Source organism: Elephantulus edwardii, unplaced genomic scaffold, assembly GCF_000299155.1.
Source record: "Elephantulus edwardii isolate Elephantulus edwardi_28Jun2011 unplaced genomic scaffold, EleEdw1.0 scaffold00039, whole genome shotgun sequence".
In the NCBI taxonomy this organism is placed as follows: domain Eukaryota; kingdom Metazoa; phylum Chordata; class Mammalia; order Macroscelidea; family Macroscelididae; genus Elephantulus; species Elephantulus edwardii.
In genome coordinates, this window is record NW_006399789.1 from 14,979,712 (window position 1) to 15,000,087 (window position 20,376).

Genomic DNA, 20,376 nt, shown 5'->3' on the forward strand with positions numbered 1-20,376 from the left:
TTCCTCAAAATCCCATTATATCCTTTTGCTGAGATCTAGAACTAAGTTTTGACAGAGGCCACTCCGAGGAAATAAATGTGAACAGATTTCCACAGGATAAAAGTCATACTCAAATACAAACAAGTCAAAATAAATGGAGATGAACATGTTACAAAAAAAAAAAAAAGAATGAGGAACCAACAAATATTAAAACATACTTCTTTTTTTAGTTGGTCCAGCATTTGAGAACCTCACCACAAGCAAAGAAGAAGCAAGAGAGTGCAGTGTGTCTTTCAGGGCCAGAGATTCTTGCACCAACCAGACCAAGCCTATGGGAGCAACAGCCATAGCAAGCACAGCAGAGAAGCAGAGACTTAACATGGGATGAAGTGGACGGTGGGAAAGCCACACACAAGGAACCGGAGCTAAGAGCCTTTGCCCAAGTTCATGTACTGCTGCTCACAAGAAATGCCAGGGGAAAGGTCCTAGTGAGACTGTTAGGAAAAACAACTCATCACATAGATGGATCCGTGCTAGTACTTCATCATCAGAAAACCCAAACCAAACAAAAACTTAAGAAGGAATGTGATATGTAGGAATTTGTCAGGCACTAAATTATTTTGAAGTTTCCAGCTTCTATACTTTCATCAAATGTGGCTTTTGGCTTTATGTGCACATTGATATTCTGAGGCCCAGGGGAATAAATATAATATTTTCACAAAGTAATGAGAATGGGGGAGAGGAGCCTTTCACATTTGGAGCAAACCAAAGAAAAGAAAAATCAGACTCAGAACCAAAAATAATATAAAATAAAATATACTGCTTTTTTTAAACAATTTGTGATGAAAGCATTAGACATTTCACTAAAGCTATAGGTCAGAATGAAAGATATTGTCTAGATTAATAACTGCAGCCCTGGTAGCATGATGAGCAAGGAGTTGCACTGCTAGTAAAAAGCCTAGTGGTTCAAATCTATCATCAGAGAAATATGGGTAATCTCTTCCATTGTAATGTATAAACCTACAGGAGGTTTAGTTGAGAGTTGGTTCCAACTTGATAGCAATAAGTGAGACAGTAAATTGTAGAAGAGGGAGTTCTGGTGGCCTAATCTATAAGGAATTGCATTGATGACCTATGGGCCATACCCTTTTGGAGTGGGGAGTGTCAAATCTAACAGTGATAGATTTTGAAAAGATAATTTCCTCTCATGTAGTTTATAACTTCAAAAACCCATGGAGGGTCAGCTATGAGTTGATTCTGACTTGTTAGCAAAGAGAATGAATTAATTGTGGAAGACTTACTTAGTTTATTAATGTTAGGCATTAACGTATGCCATGTTTGCAAATACTCAGCTCTAAATCCATCCATTGAAAACAAGATGACTGGTGGCAAGTCAAACCTGAAAATGGAAAACAAAAGTTAGTCATTACTCCAAGGGTAAAAGAGAGGAAGACCCTCAACCAGAAGGACTGATGCAGTGACTGCTGCAATAAACTCTATTATGTGTGAAATGATGAGGATGTCACGGCATAGGACAAGATTCCTATCTGTTGTTCCCCGATTAGCTATAAATTGTACTCAACTCGACAGCACTTAACAATAATAACATTAAAATTAGAAAAGTGCTGTCTTGACTTTGAACACAGAATAGTTTTGCCCATTTTTGTGCTTCTATTTATATACATGTAGCACCATAGAGCATGTATTATTTTGCTCCTGACTTCTTTCATTCAACATTAATTGGAGATTCCATTCACCTGTTGTTGTATCTAGTTATGAATGAATGGGCTACAATTTATATTTTTTGTTAATGATTATCTGGGAATTTTTGTAGTTTAGAGATATTATGAATAACAACTATCAAAATGGTTATTTTTAAAAAAAATACAAAAAGGGTGCACGTTAGTCTGCATATGAAAGTTTCAATTTTGTGCTCAAATAATTTTGTGTCTGACTTTTTTCTTGCCCAGAAATATAAAAAAAATATAAGAATTTGGATAGAACAGGTCATCAAAAGTTTGCCAAACTACCAAATGAGATTTCAGAGAAAATTCTGAATGCTGATGTCAGCTAAAAAAAACCCCAAATTCAATAATTTTCCAAAATGTTTACATAAACTTAGAAAAAAATAACATTGTGACATCTACTTACACACTATAAAAGTGTGAGGAGAACCTAGAGCTCTATTAGGCTTGCTAGAAGAAGCAGTTACTATAAATCACTTAGGGAATATATAAGTCATGTATCATGCTGAATGTTGAAAACAAAGGTATTAAAGGTTTAAGTGCTCTTGTGAAGAAGGAAATTGAGAAGTAAACAGGAATTGTTCAGAACTAAATTTGAGTACAAAGGTTATTAAAGTACACAGGATAGTAGGCTGTCCACAGCATCAGATATTTTAGTAAAGTCCTACAGGGGAAATAGAAATAATATTAAAGGAGAGTTAAACCAATATTTCAATGAAGAAAAATACACAAAACCATGGATTATAAACAGAAATATTCCCAAATCTAAAAGCAATGGGCTAAACAATAGAGGCTACATACAAAAGAATTAAGTTGTAGAATTCTATTTATAGGAGATATATAGAGCATGAATCCATGGTGATCAATAATAGAACTGTGAGAGTTTCTGGAAATGGGTGGGATGCATGGGAAATACCTTTTTAAGGTGATTTAAATGTACTACATCTTATTAATGGTGTGGGTTACATGTATGCATCCATTTCTAAACTTTGTCAAACCCTGTATGTAAGATTTATGTATATTTCAAAATATAAACTCATCTCAATTTATTTAAAATAAAAATTTTAAATGTCTTAACTATAATCTGTAAGAAGTTCATTTAAAAACATTAACTCACCTGTACAGTTTACAAGGAATTTTTTTCCAAAAAACCTTAGGTAACATGGCATATTTCAGATGAAAACGTTTATATTCACAAACATGCCACAGAAAGCTCAAATATCTATGAAATCAAGAATAGGATCCAATCTGTCTTGAAAACCTTATGTTTCATTAAATAAATTGCTCACAAAGGAACAAATATCATATGGTCTGACTTATATGAAATATCTATAATATGCAGATATAGAGAGACCAGAGTTATTAATGGTTAATGTGGAAGCAGTGACATCTGAGTGAGCCCTGAATTTCTATTAAAAGTAATGCAAGTTTCAAAATGGATAGTGGTGATATTGTGCAATATCATGAAGTTAATGTCATTAAATTGCACACATAAAAATTAAAATGGCAAATTTTGTTTTATGTATTTATTGTATTGTTATGTGCCATAGAGTCACCTGCAATTCATAGTGACTGTATTTACAACAGCCCTAAACCCTGCTCTATCCTGTGCCAATCTTATTGTCTCTGACACACCTACCCCTATTACCCCAGTCACTGAATCAACCACCTCATCAAGGTTCTTCCTCTCTTCCATGCTGTCCGTCCATCCTCCCAAGCATGTCGTGCCTCTCTAAGGACTGGTCCCTCCTTGCAACATGTCCAAATTAGGTCAGATTAAGTCCCAGAATCCTTGCCTCCAAGGAACAGCCTCATTTCACTCTCTCTAGGATGAACCTGTTTGTCCTCTTAGCAGTCCATACTACAATAAAAACCTTTTCATTAAAATATAAGGTGTGAAATCCAAATTTCCAGGATATTTCTTTGTTAATGGCCTCCCTGGCCCTCCAGTCCAACTACTCCAGAATGATCACAGTGCATCTCAAAAGAGAAATTATAAAACAGTGCTACCACAAACATTCCAATAATGAAAACATTTATAATTATTTCCTCAAAATATAATTCTAAAAGTGAAATTTCCTTGTTGAAGGATTGATGTTGTGTACAGTCAGAACCCACTCAAAGCTGTCTTGAAATGTAAAAAAGAGGAGGGAATTCTGCCCAATTTTTGGATCACGTTCTCATGGGCCTATTGTTCCAGGAGGATAAAAAACCGCATCCCGTTCTCACCCTTCTGGACACTGAGACTGCTCAGCTGTGCTGCATTCTTCTGTCACCCAAGGAGTTTCTCCTGAAATGCAGAAGATCAGAATCTTTAGACTGTTGCACCACAGACACGAAAAGGGAAGCAAGTGTCCCACACATTGTCTCCAACCACTTGTTTCAGGTCACTCCACATATAATCTTGTTCCAGAACATATTTAATGGGCTATTTCACATGAACATTACATTCTAGATAAAATGATATCAACTCTAAGATGTACTTCATAGTCTTACAAAATAGGATGAGAAAGGAGGTTGGGGGGAGTTTTTCTTTTACTTTTCAAAGGAGAAGAATGAATTGGGGGAGGGGGTGAGCGGGGAGAAAAGGGCAACAATGAATGACTGGAAACCCTAGGTCTCTGTAAACTTACATTAAAATTAATAAAAAAAGAGAAAAGGAGTAAATTTAACTTTAAAATAATAAGTTAAAAACTTAAAAGTAGGCAAAAGGATAACAAAACACTAAGCATGCCATGCCTGGAGTTGTCTAAAAGGGCCAGCTGTGAATTACAGAGGCCACCAGCTGCTCCATGGGAGAAGGATGGGCAATCTCCTCCCGTGCAATTAAGTGCCTCTGAAAACCCGACGGAGAGCCAGCTATGGGTCAGCTCCAGCTGTATGGTACACAACAACAACAACAAGAGGAATTGTCTAGTTACTTAGGCAATTTTATATTTTAAGCTGTTGAATCTTCAGAATGAGAAAAATATTTATTTATTTAAAAATAAGCTGAAATGGTCATAAAAAGCACAATGTGAGTGAAATATTTGTGAAACATGACGTAGATAAATTGAACACCACACATACAAATTTTGTATGAAAAGCCAAAATGAAATTTGAAAAATAAGCTGAAATGGTTGAATTAATCAAGGATGCTTTAGGCAGAATATTAAATTATTCAGGAGGTATTAAAATAAGATGGAAGGAATATATTGAGTCATTGTATCAGAAGGAATTGGCATATACAGAAGAATTTAATGAAATAACATTTGTGCAAGAGCCTGTGGTGATGAAGGAAGAAGTTCAAGCTGCTTTGAAGGAAAAAGCAAAAAATAAGGCCCCCGGAAGAGATGGTACACCAATTGACATATTTCAGCTAACAGATGCTGCCCTGGATGTGCTCACCAAGCTGTGCCAAGAAATCTGGAGAACAACCACTTGGCCAACTGACTGGAAGAGATCTGTATTTGTTCCCATTCCAAAGAAGGGTGACCCAACTGAGTGCAGAAACTACAGAACAATATCATTGATTTCACATGCAAGCAAGATTCTACTGAAGATTATCCAAAAACGACTGGAACAGTACATCAGCAGAGAACTGCCAGAAGTCCAGGCTGGGTTTAGAAGGGGTCGTGGTACTAGGGATATTGTAGCTGATATTAGATGGATCTTAGCTGAAAGCAGGGAATACCAGAAGAATGTCTATCTGTGTCTCATTGATTATGCAAAGGCGTTTTACTGTGGATCATAACAAACTGTGGCTGACTCTGAGAAGAATGGGAATCCCAGAACATTTAATCGTGCTAATGCGAAATCTCTACTTGGACCAAGAGGCAGTAGTCAGAACAGAGCAGAGTAACACTGACTGGTTCAAAATTGGGAAGGGTGTATGCCAGAGATGTGTCCTATCCCCATACCTTTTCAACCTGTATGCAGAGCAGATTATCCGAGAGGCTGGGCTCTATGAGGAGAAGTATGGCATCAGGATTGGTGGAAGATTTATTAACAATCTGCATTATGCAGATGACACAGCCCTGCTTACCAAAACTGAGGAGGACCTCATGCACTTGCTGCAGAGGGTCAAGGACTTCAGTCTTCAGTATGGACTGAGGCTCAATGTCAAGAAGACAAAGATTCTCACCACTGGACCAATCAGTAGCATCAGGATGGATGGCAAAGAGATAGAGATTGTTCATAGCTTCAGTTTGCTTGGCTCCACGTTCAACACTCTTGGCACCAGCAGCCAGGAAATCAAAAAACGTATTGTGGTGGGAAAGTCTGCTGTTAGGGACCTCTCTAAAGTACTCAAGAGCAACGGTGTGTCTCTGGAGACTAAGGTGCGCCTGATACAAGCCATAGTCTTTTCAATCACTTGTTATGCATCAGAGAGTTGGACAATGACTAGGGAGGATAGAAGGAGAATTGATGCCTTTGATCTGTGGTGCTGGAGAAGAGTACTGAGAATACCATGGACTGCCAAGAAAACAAACAGATTCATCCTGGAGAGGGTTAAACCAGGCTACTTCTTGGAGTCAAGGATTTTGAGGCTTCGTCTGACATACTTTGGACATGCTGTAAGGAGAGACAGGTCCTTGGAGAGGGACATTATGCTTGGTAGGGTTGAGGGACAGCGCAGGAGGGGAAAACCCTCTATGAGGTGGATTGATTCAGTGACTGGGGTAATCGGGATGGGTGTGTCAGAGGCAAAGCAATTGGCACAGGATAGAGCAGGGTTTAGGGCTGTTGGACATAGGGTTGCTATGAGTCGCAAACGACTCGACGGCACATAACAACAACAACAACAACCACTGGGCCAACAGGCAGTGTCATGATGGATGGAGATGAGGTTGAAACTGTCAACAGCTTTATCTTGCTTGGATCCACAATTAACACCTTTGGTATCAACAGTCAGGAAATAAGGAGCTGCATTGCATTGGAAAACCTGCAGTTATTGATATACTCCAAATTATTGAGGAGTAGTGATGTCAGTTTGAGGACAAAGGTGCTTTTGATTCAGGACCTTCTGATTACAAGCTATGCATCTGAGACCTGGACAATGAATAAGGATGACAGAAAAAGAACTGATGCCTTTGAGCTGTAGTGTTGGAGACGAACGCTGAACATCCCATGATGGCTAAGAGAATGAATAGATATGTTTTGCAGAGGGTACAGCCAGAGTGCTCTTTGGAGGCAAGAATGATGAGGCTTTGCCTAACATACTTTGGACATATTACTAGGAGGTGCTATTCCTTGGAACGGGTCATGATGTTGGGAATGGTGGAGGGTCAGCGAAGGAGAGGAAGACCCTCAACCAGGTGGATTGACAAGGTGACTGCTGCAATGGGCTCTTGTGTGTCAGGAAGTGTGAGGATGGACCAGGATGGGACAGGGTTCAGATCTAGGGTAGCTATGATTTATACTCGACTCAATGACACCTAACAATAACTAACCAATTAGTGTTAATGGTAAACTCCAGGACTGCTTGTTAGTAATTATTTTCTTTCTGTTAAGTTGTAGCAGTACTGTGCAGTGAATTCAGTGAGCAAGTTCACCATGTGAACTGATGTTCAATTTGGAGAAAAAATTGGGAGCTATAAAACTTGAATTGCAGGCAAGGAAGACAGGTAAGTGGTAAGAAGGTCAATGAGTTAACTAGAAAGAAGCAAATTGGAAATCTCATTGGCCTTTGTGAATTGAGAGGAAATTTTTAATGACACAATGTTGTTGTAAAGATTCAAAACAACAGATCCGAACCCTGTCCAATCCTGTGCCATCCTCATCATTTCTGTTCTTTATTAAATATTCCAGCTACAGTTTTAATCTCTTCTCTTTTTGGCATTTCTTTTCAGCTAATTTACCCTTACACCGTGTGTGTGTGTGTGTGTGTGTGTGTGTGTGTGTGTGTGTGTGAAATCAGATCTTAATGTCACAGGAGGAGATTGCCCCTCCTTCTCTAGTGGAGCATCTGTTGGACTCAATCAGTTACATCTTGAATAAAAAAAATGATTCATCCATTACTGAAAAAATTGCCTAAACATTATAGCTACTAATGTTTCTTTTTTTTTTTAACTAAAAAAAATACTTCATTTTATCCTGAATAATGTTTCTACTATAACATTTGCCTCCTATTTGAGAACTCAGAATTCAACTTAATCTAGGTTTTGTCTGAAAAATGTTAAAAAGTATAAGTTAGTCAATTGAGTGTGGTTTTATGCAAAGGGAGTGACAGTTTCAAGCAATTTTTATACGTGTATTTTCCATACATTTTATCAGATCTCCTGAGGGGTCAGTGACTTAAAAAAAAAACCAAACCAAAACAACAAACAGAACAAAAAAGGAACCCACAAAAAAACCCCAACCCAAACCCTACAGCACTTACAAAGTTGCTCAAACAGATTCAGTGGGGATTTTAATTCTGATTCTACATTAATACTCTAAAGATACTGCATTAGTCATTTAAACATCAGAACACAGCTGTCAACAGTAACGTCATCATCCTCTATTTTCTAGTCAATTCTGATTCATAATAACCCTTTGTGTGGTTTTCAGGGTTGTAAATGTTAACAGGAAGAAGATAGCCATCTTTCCCTCAAAAAAAGGAGCTGGAACTTTGTCCTGTGGTCAGCAGTACTAAACATTAAACATTATCCAATCAGAGCTCTTTTGAAACAACATTGGTATAACAGATAAACTTAGTGGTCAAAATAACCTCTTTGATGTTTCAATTTCAGTATCTGCCTTCCAGTGTCTCAAGCCACAAGTATACTACCATAGTCACTTGAGTGAAAAGACTATGCCTTACTGATACATTTAAAGCTTTAAGAATCATCTTTTTTTAATATTTTATCTTTCACATACATTTTGTTTCACACATGTGCACAGTGTTTTTTATATAGTCTTTCATTTACATTATATTTCATTAATTGATATTGTGAGTTTTTTCTCCCCTTACAATCATCTCACTAATAACCAGTGAAAACGAGTAAGCCAGCTACTACATGCCTCATGCTTTTAAAATCCTGCTTTTAGATAGACAATTTCTGATTTGCCCATCCCTATCAAACCAGTGCTCTGGGGGAACAAGCATGGCCCTTCTCCTGAAGGATCCTTTTCTTCAAGTTGGATACTTTGGGCATCTGCATCCACAAGCAAAGTCTAGTCCAGAACAAGCCATTTGGCTGCAGCAACGGACCAGACCGTAGCTCACAGAATGGATCATCTCTGCATCTGGTTGGGCTCTGGTCAACTCATCCCTTGCTATCCTGGCTAGGTTCAAATGGGCATCAGCTGCAAGCTCAGGAGCCCACACTTCCTCTTGCATTCCAGACCTCTTGAGCTCCTCAGCTGAAATATGGAGCTTTAAACTTCATCTTCATTTTGTATTTATTCTATATACTTCCTTCACATAAACCCCTTTCTTTCCACAGAAAACTCATTTCACCCTTTTCTTCTATATGGAGCAGCTTAACAATTTCTGGTTGCTTTCATTTCTGCAGCCTTGGCCAGCTGTGGGTCACTGCACTGACAGGGATAAGTGGGTTGTCAGTCTCCTTTTGCTTACCTTGACAAACACTCTTATAATCCACACAGCAGTCTTTCCTCTGCAAACAGTCATCTGAGCAAGAACAAAGGCTAGATTCTAGCCTGGTCTCCCCACAGCGAAATTTATTGCAGGTCCATATTTGAGCTGTGAAATATAACAAGTCAGTCTCAGTACTTAATTTCTTTAGATAATTGAGATAGAAAACAGAAATTTAATGTCGTTTCCCTCTACTATTATCATACTGTCAAACACTTGGTTTTATTTGCATTCATAAAGGAAAACTCAATACAAAAGGAGGCACAATCCATCGCATTTCTTCGTTAGCATGGATGGCAGAGAGAAATGCAGTCTTACTAACTGGAGGGTCTGGTCTACCAGCTGGTATGCCTGAGTCTGGAGGAGCTCTTAACACTAATCTAATTCCCAGAGTCAATACTCACAGTGTAATTTTACTTCTCCTAGGAGTTCCCAGAGTCAAAGAATCACCAGATCAGATTGATGACTGGTATCTGTGGAGCTGCTTTATCCAACCTGATCTAAGCACAGATATCAAGGAAGAGACAGTAACAACTTACTACAAGAAGTAGTAAGTGCACAGTCAGATGTGTGAGAATGGTAATCACTCAATGGAGTGCTATCCAACACTAAAATGCATATAGAGACCCACTAATCACTGCAGAGCAGGCATGTGTCAAGGGGACATTATGCCAAATGGCCTAAGGCAGTCACAAAAGGACAGTTACCATTTAAGACCACTGCTGTAAAAAGCTCAGAAAAGGTTTACACAGGGCTGAAATAATTTTTTTTTTATTTTTTACCAGGGTTGCGAAGAAAGGGAGAGGGGATCAAAATCAGTATGTAGATAAAACAGAGCATTTATTACAATATGTGAAAGAAAAGACAATATCCAATGAAGGGATAATCAGCTTAATATCATTTAAGAAATACAAGAAATAGAGAGAAATGGGGTTCCACCCCTCACTCTGGGGAGGCAGCCTGGGACGGGCCAGGCAGCTGTGGTGGCTCTTGTCGCTTCCTCACCCTCGCAACCGACATCATGCTCCAGTTTCTGCTTGGATTTACTTTTGGAAACATCTTTGGAATGTTATCTGGCTCAGAACTAAGAGATACCAAATCTGGCCAAAAAGCTTGAGGACATTAAGGAGGACTTGGATGCCAAGAAGAAGCCACCTAGCTCGTGAGGTCCCCTGCCGCATGCCCCCAGGAACCCCATGGGTCAGCCCTCCCCGAGAGCCTCCTCACCCTCGAACCAGTGGCGAGTGGTCATCGCTGCCTTGGTGAGGTTCCTCTTTGATGGATCCTGAATTGCCTTAGAACAGAAATGGAGCTCCGATGAAGAGCTCTGCTACCTCCCTACATGCTCTCTCCCCACCCTTGTTACAGCTGGTGGGAGAGGCCAAGAATGGATTATGGTGCTAGATAGTAAACATAAGCTTCAACTTGTCTCCTTTTAGTTCCTTGGATTTCTACTACCTTCCCAGAAGAAAACTTGAGTGTGTATTCTTGATCCTATACAAAGAATGCTATTTTCACAAGTGAGAGCAATTATACTAGGTCCTTAGTAACCTTTGACAATAAACAGTGCTCCAAAATAATTAAAAATTAATATACGGGGATAAGAAATAGAGGGATATATAGAAAAGAATAAACAGAAATTAGAATTTTTACAGAGAGAAAGTGGAGAAGTAAAATTACACTGTGAGTATTGACATTAATGTTATTGATTATGGTTTTTAAACTTTCACATTAATCTAACGAGATAATATAAGCAGGTTAAGGCAACTCATATGGCAGTGACTGAAGGGGTAGAACAATTCCCAGCCACACCTCAGGTCTTCTGTGAGACAACGTAGTTGACAGGAGATTAGTTTAAATCAATCTCAGTGGTTGAAATAAAGAAATAAAGGCAATAGGCTGCTTCCTGCCACTATCTGTTAGCAAATTGATTTGAGTCAGCACAAGTCCTGAATACAGACAGTATGTTAAAAAGAGTACATTAAAGCTATATTTTAGAATTGTGAATACAGCTCTGTATCCCACATTATTTACTGTTAACTTAGAAAGAAAGGATCTTTTTCAGTGAGAAAAATCTGTATTTAGAATTAGCCAGCTGGACTCAGTTTAGATGATCCCAATTTTGTTGGCAACATCCAAAGCATCATAGTCAGGTGCAAGTTGAACATAGGCCTTCTTCTCTCCATCAGGCCTAATCAGTGTTGACCTTAGCCACATCATTGTCATAGAGCTTTTTTACAACTTGTTTAATTTGGTGCTTGTTGGCCTTGACATCCACAATGAACACAAGTGTGCTGTTATCTTCTATCTTCATGGCTGACTCAGTGGTCAGGGGAAATTTGATGATGGCATAGTGGTCAAGCTTGTTTCTCCTGTGGGCACTGTTCCAGTGGTATTTAGGCTGCCTTCAGAGTCTCAGTGTCTTAGGCCGCCAGAAGGTGGGTGACGTGTGGATCTTTTTTTGTATGGCTGTGGATGCCCTTCAGGACTGCCTTCTTGGCTTTTAATGCCTTTGCTTTGGCTTCAGTTTTGGGAGGGGCAGGGACTTCCTTTTTCACTTCTGGCGCCATCTTCGTAGAAAGGGGAAGAAAAAATTTTTGAAGACCAAGTCAAGCGAATGCAAATCTTTACTCATACTAAGCCGTCCTTTGCTTTTTCAGAAACTGTAACAGCAGTCTCTCTACTATTCTAACCTTCACTCTCTGTCAACCTTTCTCCTTGGTTTCTCTTCCACTTAGAGGACAGCATTCCTTCACTTGTGATCCATGGAACACTGGCATCAGAAGCCCTGGGAATAACTAGCTTCACAAGTGAGTGTTATGCAACCTGAAGTTGAGAACCCCTAAAGATGAAAACTAAACACGTTTAACTTTAACCCATAGTAGAAGTCCTGTGAAAGGGTTGCAATCATCAATCAGTCTATGTGCTGTGAACAGCTATCCCTCAACTTCAGATAAGCAGAGAGCTCTTTGTCTGCAGGACGACCAGGGTGAACACTTGGATACACACTCTGCTAGCACAATCAACATGCTAATGAACAGCTCAGAATTCTTACTTGATTTCACACAGGTGTCTTCAAAATCCCAGCAGCAGTCACGTCGCTCTTTGCAGGCCACGTCACATCGGCAGCCCTCCAGTCCTCTAAATGATGAATCAAAGCATTTCTTCCTGCAGCTGCCTGTGAAATGAAAGAAATAAAGACGTCAAAACTCAGGAGATTTCCAATATCTCATGCATGACTTACAGAAGCACACAGAAATACCGAGCATAGACCGGGACAAGCAAATAGATTCATTTCATGGTGGTGTGGGATTGGTCAGTGACTGATGAGTACAAGAGTACGTGGGAGCACATGGTGGTGCGGTGGGACCTAAACCCGCAGGAAGGTGTGGAGGATGCCCAGGGGACAAGGGAGAGATACCAGAATTATTTAAAACAGAGAAACTAAGGAAAACAAATTTGGAAAGGAACAGATAGGTCATGATAATATAAAGCAGATTGTTATTGTTGTTGTTATGTACCTTCGAGTCACTTGCCACTCACAGAAACCTTTTGTACAATAGCTCCGAACTCCGCTCTATCCTGAGCCAACCTTACTGTCCCCAACACACCTACCCCCATTACCCTAGTAACCGAGTTAATCTATTTTACTAACCATGTTAGTCTCCCCCTCCTGCGCTGTCCCTCCATCTTCCCAAACGTAATGTCCCTCTCTAAGGACTGGTCCCTCCTTGTAACATGTCCAAAGTATGTCAGACGGAGCCTCAGAATCCTTGCCTTCCAGGAACAGCCTAGTCTCACCCTCTCCAAGATGAACCTGTTTGTTCGCCTAGCAGTCCGTGGTATATTCAATACTCTTCTCCAGCACCTCAGCTCAAAGGCATCAATTCTCTTTCTATCATCCCTAGTCATTGTCCAGCTTTCTGATGTATAGCATGTAGTTGCAAAGACCATGGCCTGGATCAGGTGCATTTTAGCCTCCAGACTGACGTCACTGCTCTTTAGTACTCTAGAGAGATCCCTGACAGCAGACATTCCCAATGCAATTCGTCTTTTGATTTCCTGGCTGCTGGTACGAAGAGTGTTGACTGTGGAGCCAAGTAAACTTGCCTTGTTAGTGAGCAGAAATGTGCCTTCCTGTGCTATACTAACAAACTTGAAATCTACTCTTTGGTAATGGGAAGCCATCAAGGTTAAGTAAACAAGTAATTAGATATATATTTTAGAGGTCCTCTTTGGAAAACAGGTTCTGAAGGAGCAACTCTTGGACCAAGAAGTAGAAACTCTTGGGCCAATAAATTGAGGGGATTGCAGGCACACAGCTGAACACAGGCAAGTCTTATATTTCACATTCACTTCCAGACCATGACAATAAATGAGGCAATAAAGTGAGTCACATGCCTTTCTGAGTTATCAGCACATATGAAAATTAGGTTTATCTTATACTGTTGTATACTAATTGTGTAACAGTATTATTAAAAGTTTGAATATTCAGAAAATCACCAAAACATGGCACAGAGAAAAGAAGTGAGAACATATTGTTGTTGTTATGTGCCACCGAGCCACCTGTGACTCATAGCAACCCTACGTACAAAAGCCCTAAACCCTGCTCTATCCCTTGCCAATCTTACTGTCCCTAACACACCTATCCCCATTACCTAGGCACTGAATCAATCCACATCACCGAGGGACTTCCTCCTCTCTTGTGCTGTCCCTCCACCCTCCCAAACATGATGTCCCTCTCCAAGGACTGGTCCCTCCTTGCAACATGTCCAAAGTATGCTATTGAAAAGAAAAAAAAAATTACCCCTGTAGACTGATCTGGCACAAAGTTGGGGGTGTAGTGGGGGGATGTACCATCTGTAAACAAATGTAAACTATGCAGAGAAGTATGATATATGGTACAACCTTAGTGACCTTGGGGAAATGCAAATAATAACATGTATTCTGCTGTTCAAAATCTGTAATTACTTCCCATCTCCAAATTATTTGGCCTATTGCTACTTGCTATTATACACTGCAAAGTCCGTTCCAACCCCTAGATACCTTACTGTAGAACTGAGTAGAAGAGTCCCAGAGGGTTTCCTGGGCTTTAATGCACACAAGAATTGACCACCATATCTTCTCTCATACACAATGGCTAGTGGATTTGAAGTGCTGACAGGGATTTATACAATAAAACAACTAAGAAATAATGTCCACTGGTGTGGAGTAAGATAATACTACCAAATAGCCTGGCAACATTTGCTATGTCCAAGTCTGACATATGAGTTTAGAAATAGTAACTAATAGAACACAGTAATTATCCAGTTTCATATTTATTTTCCTTTGGTGCTTAGTTGTATTTCTGGGTTGTACACATTCACATTCACTGCTCTCACACCTGAGTCTCTGGCAAGTTTGCAGAGGCTATAAATCGCATGGGAGAAAATTGTCTATCTTTCTCCCATGGAGCCATTGGTGGATTCGAACTGCCAGCGAGGCACTGCCTTTGGGTTAGGAGAGCAACTCCCTACAGCCTAAACCACCAGAGTCTCCTCCAGGTTGTACTAGGGTAACTAAACATTTATTAATTCTTAAGAGAAAGCATGACTGGAAAATTGTCAGACCAAGAGATTTCCTAAACTAGAGGTAAAAATTACTCCTTCAAAGTCAAATTATAAGTGATGAATAAAATGGATAAAAAATGAGTTATTGAATAGAAAATAGTATATGTCTCTTCATAAAAATATCAAGTCAACACATTGAAAGTGTTTTCCATGTGGTTGTTGGGAGCTATCAAGTCCCTTATAATTCATAACAATGCTACAGAACAGAGTAGAACTGGTCCCATAAAGGTTGTCTAGTCCCTAATCTTTACTGAAGATTATGTAGCTGGAGTTTTTTTTTTCTCCAGCAGTAGGTTTTCTCCACTGGTAGGCTTGGACTGTTAGTTAACAGCTGAGTACTTGACCACATTGTAACAGGCTTCTTCATTTTTTTTTCTTATTGTTGTGGTTGTTATTTGGCGCCATCAAGTCTGCTACAACTCATAGCAGCCCTGCAAAAAACCCCAGATCTGACATTGTCCTATCCTAAACCATCCTTACTGTCTCTGATATGCTTACACCCATTGTCACAATCATTGTGTAGATTCACCTGGACGAGAGTCTTCCTCTCCTTCTCTGGCCCTCGACATTCCCCAGTATGATGTCCTCGTCTAAGAACTGGTCACTCCTGGCAATATGCCCATTGTATGTGAGATAGAGTTTCAACGTCCTCCCCTCGAGGAGCACCTTGCACTTCACCCATGACTGACTTGTTTGTCCTTTTTGTGGTCCATGGGATGTTCACTACTCTTCTCCAACACCATAATTCAAAGGCGTCAATTCTTCTGTCACCTTTATTCATTGTCCAACTTTCACACGTATCAGAGGCACCTGAAAATATCATGTCTTGGATCAACTGCACCTTATTCTTTAAACTGACGTGATTGCTCTTTAGCATTGATGAAGATGATCTTGACAGTCAATTTTCCCCATGCAAAATGTCTTTTGATTTCTTTTGACATTCTAACAATACATTTTATTTCATCTAGCACATTGAAAACATTATCATTTCAACATGTCAACATTCTTAAAAGGCAGTGAAACACGCCACCCTCCTTTTCTGTTGGACCCTTGAGCCTGAAAAGTGTGGGAGCCGTAGCCTGTCTCGGCTCAGAGCAGGTCATCTCAGCTTGGGGGATGGTGTCTGGAAAGCATAGCTCTGGAGATGGAAGGACACCTGGCAAAGAACCAAGAAAGCCCAGGGACTTAAACAAGGGCAGCAGGCAGTGCCTGAGGGGCAGAGGGAACGCCCAGGGAGAGTGCAGGTGGCTGGATGGGTCCACCTCTGCATCGCTGGGGTTCAGCTGACACCTTGAGGAGGCAGAAGAGTTATAGGGGAAGCAGAGGTAGGAGAGGGCACACTGGGCAGGGGGGAACCTTGCTGACCATGAGTCATACCCCTGGGTGGCCTCAGCCATCTGAATTGGCTCTAGTTGGCGCAGACCTCTCTCAGAGGAGAAAGACCCAGGAGTGGGGTATTTAGCTTATGCATGGCACTCTGGCCTCACCCTTTAGGGGGACAAGACTGGACTGTGTTGACAGTGATGATTCCAAGGTGTTTGTTGCTATGAACAATTGAGTCACAACTAGCTGCCTAAATCACACAGGAGATTACCCATCTCCTCCTTTGGGTTGGCAGTTCAGCTCCTTTCCGCTGGGTCACCAGAGCTTCCTGTCTGCAGGGCAGCAGAAGGGAACTGGGGTTAAGACAAGAAGCCTAGTGGGTGGGTTCCAAGTTGTCCCAGACCTGTGAGCATCTGGCCTCACCCCATCACAGGATGGAGAAGCTGGGCCTGCATCCTGTTGTAAACCAGGTATAGTTTGGACAGCTTCTGGGTCTGTGTGACCAGATCAGTTTCGTGCTGGGAGAGCAAGGCCCTCCCTGGGTTTGGAGGTGGGGGGGATGACATCCTCTCAGTGGAGCCCAGGCTTACCTGTCATATACGTGTGCACCCACACAGGCCAAGAGGGCCTCCCCATGTACAAGTGCGTGCCCTACAGCCCAGTGATGGAGGTGCTGCCCTACTTGTCTGCTGTGCCCGGGAGAACAGTGGCATCACGAAGGGGATCCAGTTGGAGTGGCAGCTGTTACGGCAGGAGCTCCAGCAGAGACGATACCTGGGCAGCTTCTTCTACAACCCAGCCTAGCGCCTTGCAGAAGACCTCACCTGTCAGCACTGCTACCAGCCGAGGACCTTCCCCAGTAGTCATGGTCAGGCTATCGGGGCCTCAGATTGATTTAAGACTGGATCTGGGATGGTCCCAGGCCTGACAGAACCTCTACGGCTTTCGTCTTCTGATTTTGTGACTGTTATTATCGTGAGTGCTGATTGTGGATCCAAGTAAAATGAAATGATGACAACTTTAGTCTTTTCTCTATCATGCTGTTGCCTACTAGTCCAGTTGTTGTTAGATGCCATTAGATCAGATCTAACTCAATGTGCACCTTCCAGTAGGTTTTCAGAGGCAGTATCCCACCGAAGGAGATGACTCATCTTTTTTTCTGCACATCAGCTGATGGATTTGAACTGTGTGCCTTTGGGTTGGCACTGAAACTCCTTAGCATTAGTCCACCAGTGCTCTCTAATATTTCACTGATGAGGCTTTTTGTTCTCTTGATGTTTTAAGATCTAACCTCAATTTGAAGGCTATCGTCTTTTATTTTCTGCAGCAAATGCTTAAAACCTTTGTCATTCTTTGAAAGCAAAGTTTTTCATCTATATAGTGCAGGTTGTTGATGAGTCTTCCTCCAATCTTGATACCACATTTATCTTCATGGAGTTCAACTTCTTGAATGATTTGCTCAGCATACAGTTTGGATAGGCATGGAGAAAAGACAAATCCCTGGCACACACCATTTCCTGATTTTAAGCCAGGCAGTGTTTCCTGTTCCATTATTTGTAAATGGTCAAAGTATTGTTCATATTAATGGGATATGACAAAAGGGATATGAAGTATTTTTGTATTTTAGAATATGCATCCCCTATGTTTATTGGCTCATGGAAAAAAAAAACACCTGTTAATTTTATTATGCACTACTCTTCAAGAATGTGGCATTAAGTAGTAAAATGATTGCTATGCCCTGAAATCTGAGACTAGAGGTGGGGCAACACCACAATGACATCAAGGGACAAAATCAAAGACAGAAAGAGTAGGTCACAGCAGAACAGCAACAAAGACTCATACCAAGTGGCTAAGTTGTGTAAGATCATCATGATTATGACCGAATTATAGCAGGAACTGGAACTGAATGATTTGGGAATGCAGCTAGCTATCAGAGTTCTAAACAAAACAGGACAAATAAGGAGGAAAAAAGTGAAATGATAAGAATCTCAAAGGAGCAGAAGTCTTTGGAAAAGAGTCAAAAGAGGAAATCGGCAAGTTCTGGAATCAAATGGACAATGCCAACCAGAGAGCTAGACTCCTGATAAGAGAAAGGGAGAAGGAAAGACTTTGTTACTGTTGTTGCTAAGTACCTCGGAGCTGGCTTGACTCACTGTGGCCCTGTGTACAGTGGAGCCAGAGGTTGCCTGGCCTTGTGTCTCCAGCTCGTGATTGTTATCTCTGAGTTTATTGTTAGGGCCACTGTGTTAATCCATCTTGTTGCAAGATAAAACTTTCAGAAAAGTTTCAAACAAAGTTTTGGGGCGAGCAGTGGGGTGTTAGCTGGTGAAAGTCAGAAAAAAATAGTAAGGGCAGATTCTGAGAGAATTGGGAAGGAGTGTACCTAATGTCTCTGGTTTCCTGAGACCGAGACCTAGGCCCAATCCAAGTGATACGATCACCAACAAAGCAAGAAGAACCTGCCAAAAAAGAAAGAAAAGGGAGTTTTACTTGGTTTTAATATATGCTTTATTATTTATATATGCTTTTGTGTTTTAATATAGAGAGGCAAATTACTATTCTCATTAATAAAATAGCAAGTACTCAAAGCATACTATTGATTCAGAATACAAGATGCATCAATGACATATGTTTCTTCTGAGGTCTGAAAGTAATAAAGAAGATTTTAAAATACCATTTTCAAATGGTATAAAAGATTTTAAAATATCTTTTTTAAATACCATTTATTACAGTTACTCAGAATACATTAATCCTAATGAGCTTAACTTCAGATTGATTTAAAGTAAGGATAAAACCACCAGAATCATTAACCTTTGCCCATTTTTCTTTCTTTACTAGGTATCTAATTGTTGTTACATGTCTTCAACTATGACCCATAGTGATCCAAGGAGCAGTGGCCTTGCCCTGTCCTGAGCCAACCTCGCCATCTCTGACACACTCAACTCCACTGCTGCAGTCATTGTATCAATTCCTCTCATCCAGGATCTTCCCTTCTGTGCTGATCCTCTATCCTTCTAAGCATCATGTCCTTCTCAAAGAACTGGTCTCTCATGGCAACATGCCCAAAGTATGTGATATGGAGCTTTGAAATTTTTACCTCAAAGGAGCAAACTAGTTTCACCCTCCCCAGTACAGATCTGTTTGTTCTCTTGGCAGTCCATAGTGTGTTTGATATTCTTCTGCATCACAACTCAAAGACACTGATCAGTTCTTCTTCTGTCATCTTCATCCTGTCATAGTCATTGCCCAGCTCTCAGACGCTTACCAAACAGTTGAGAAGACCATGTCCTGGATCACGTACATCACGTTAGCCTCTAAACTGACATTACTGCTCTTTAACACTCCAGAGAGATTCTTCACAGCATATTTTCCCAGTGCAACTCATCTTTTGATTTCCTGTTTGCTGGTGCCACAAGTGATGAAATCATTAACAACCTCAGTCCTCTCTCCACCTATCATAATCTATTTGGAGATCATTTATCTGAAAACATTAGAAAACTTGCAAACTGTATCATTTCTGTGTAAAAGTTTGCTTTCACTTTGCCCACCAGATAATAATGGGAATATTTAAACTATATCAGAATATATTGTACAAATAATTAACTGATAAGTAATCTACATTGACACACAGCTCAAATACAAAGCTCAGGGTTTTTTGGAACCTGACCAAAGATTGCCAGCTGTATTTAGTATCACTACTGCTGACAAAGTTAATTGGTGTGGTGGACTTTATGCTAGGACTAGAATTAAACTTTAATATGCTTAAAGAAAATTCTTCTCCCTGACCTCTTTCCCCATCCACTAAGTCTGAAGATAAACATGCTGAATGACAAGGTTTACAATTTGTAAATTGCCATTAAGAATAAGAATGGAACAGACACAAGCAATCAAATTAATTTCACAATGGCATTTTAAAATTATATTTCAAAAAATAATAACTTTGCTGATAGGAAACAAATCTCTCAGTTTATTACTATTTTCACAAATAATAAACCACATAAAGTATCTATTTGTTCTGTTTTTATTCTAAGAGTCAATTGGAAAATTAAAACATCTAACTTGGATGCCAGAAATCAATCCAGTGCTTTTGAAAATATGTTAAAATACTTTGGGGACAATTCTCATATGAAGTCTCAAAGTTATTCCAATGGTTAGAACT

At 40.2% G+C, this 20,376-nt stretch overlaps 1 protein-coding gene and 1 pseudogene across 1 annotated transcript in view; one reads left to right on the plus strand and one right to left on the minus strand.

The window, feature by feature from the left end:
- ENPP3 (ectonucleotide pyrophosphatase/phosphodiesterase 3) overlaps positions 1-19,520 on the minus strand; it is a 98,533-nt gene extending 79,013 nt beyond the window's left edge. Inside the window, exons 1-6 of the mRNA XM_006885024.1 lie at positions 19,488-19,520; positions 18,601-18,676; positions 12,341-12,463; positions 9,268-9,393; positions 3,954-4,014; positions 1,281-1,378 (exon numbers count right to left, since the gene is read on the minus strand). Coding sequence (XP_006885086.1) covers positions 1,281-1,378; positions 3,954-4,014; positions 9,268-9,393; positions 12,341-12,463; positions 18,601-18,676; positions 19,488-19,520 — 517 coding nt within the window. The remainder of the gene's footprint in view (positions 1-1,280; positions 1,379-3,953; positions 4,015-9,267; positions 9,394-12,340; positions 12,464-18,600; positions 18,677-19,487) is intronic.
- Positions 10,307-10,451, plus strand: LOC102849855 (annotated as a pseudogene).
- Positions 19,521-20,376: the final 856 nt, after the last annotated feature.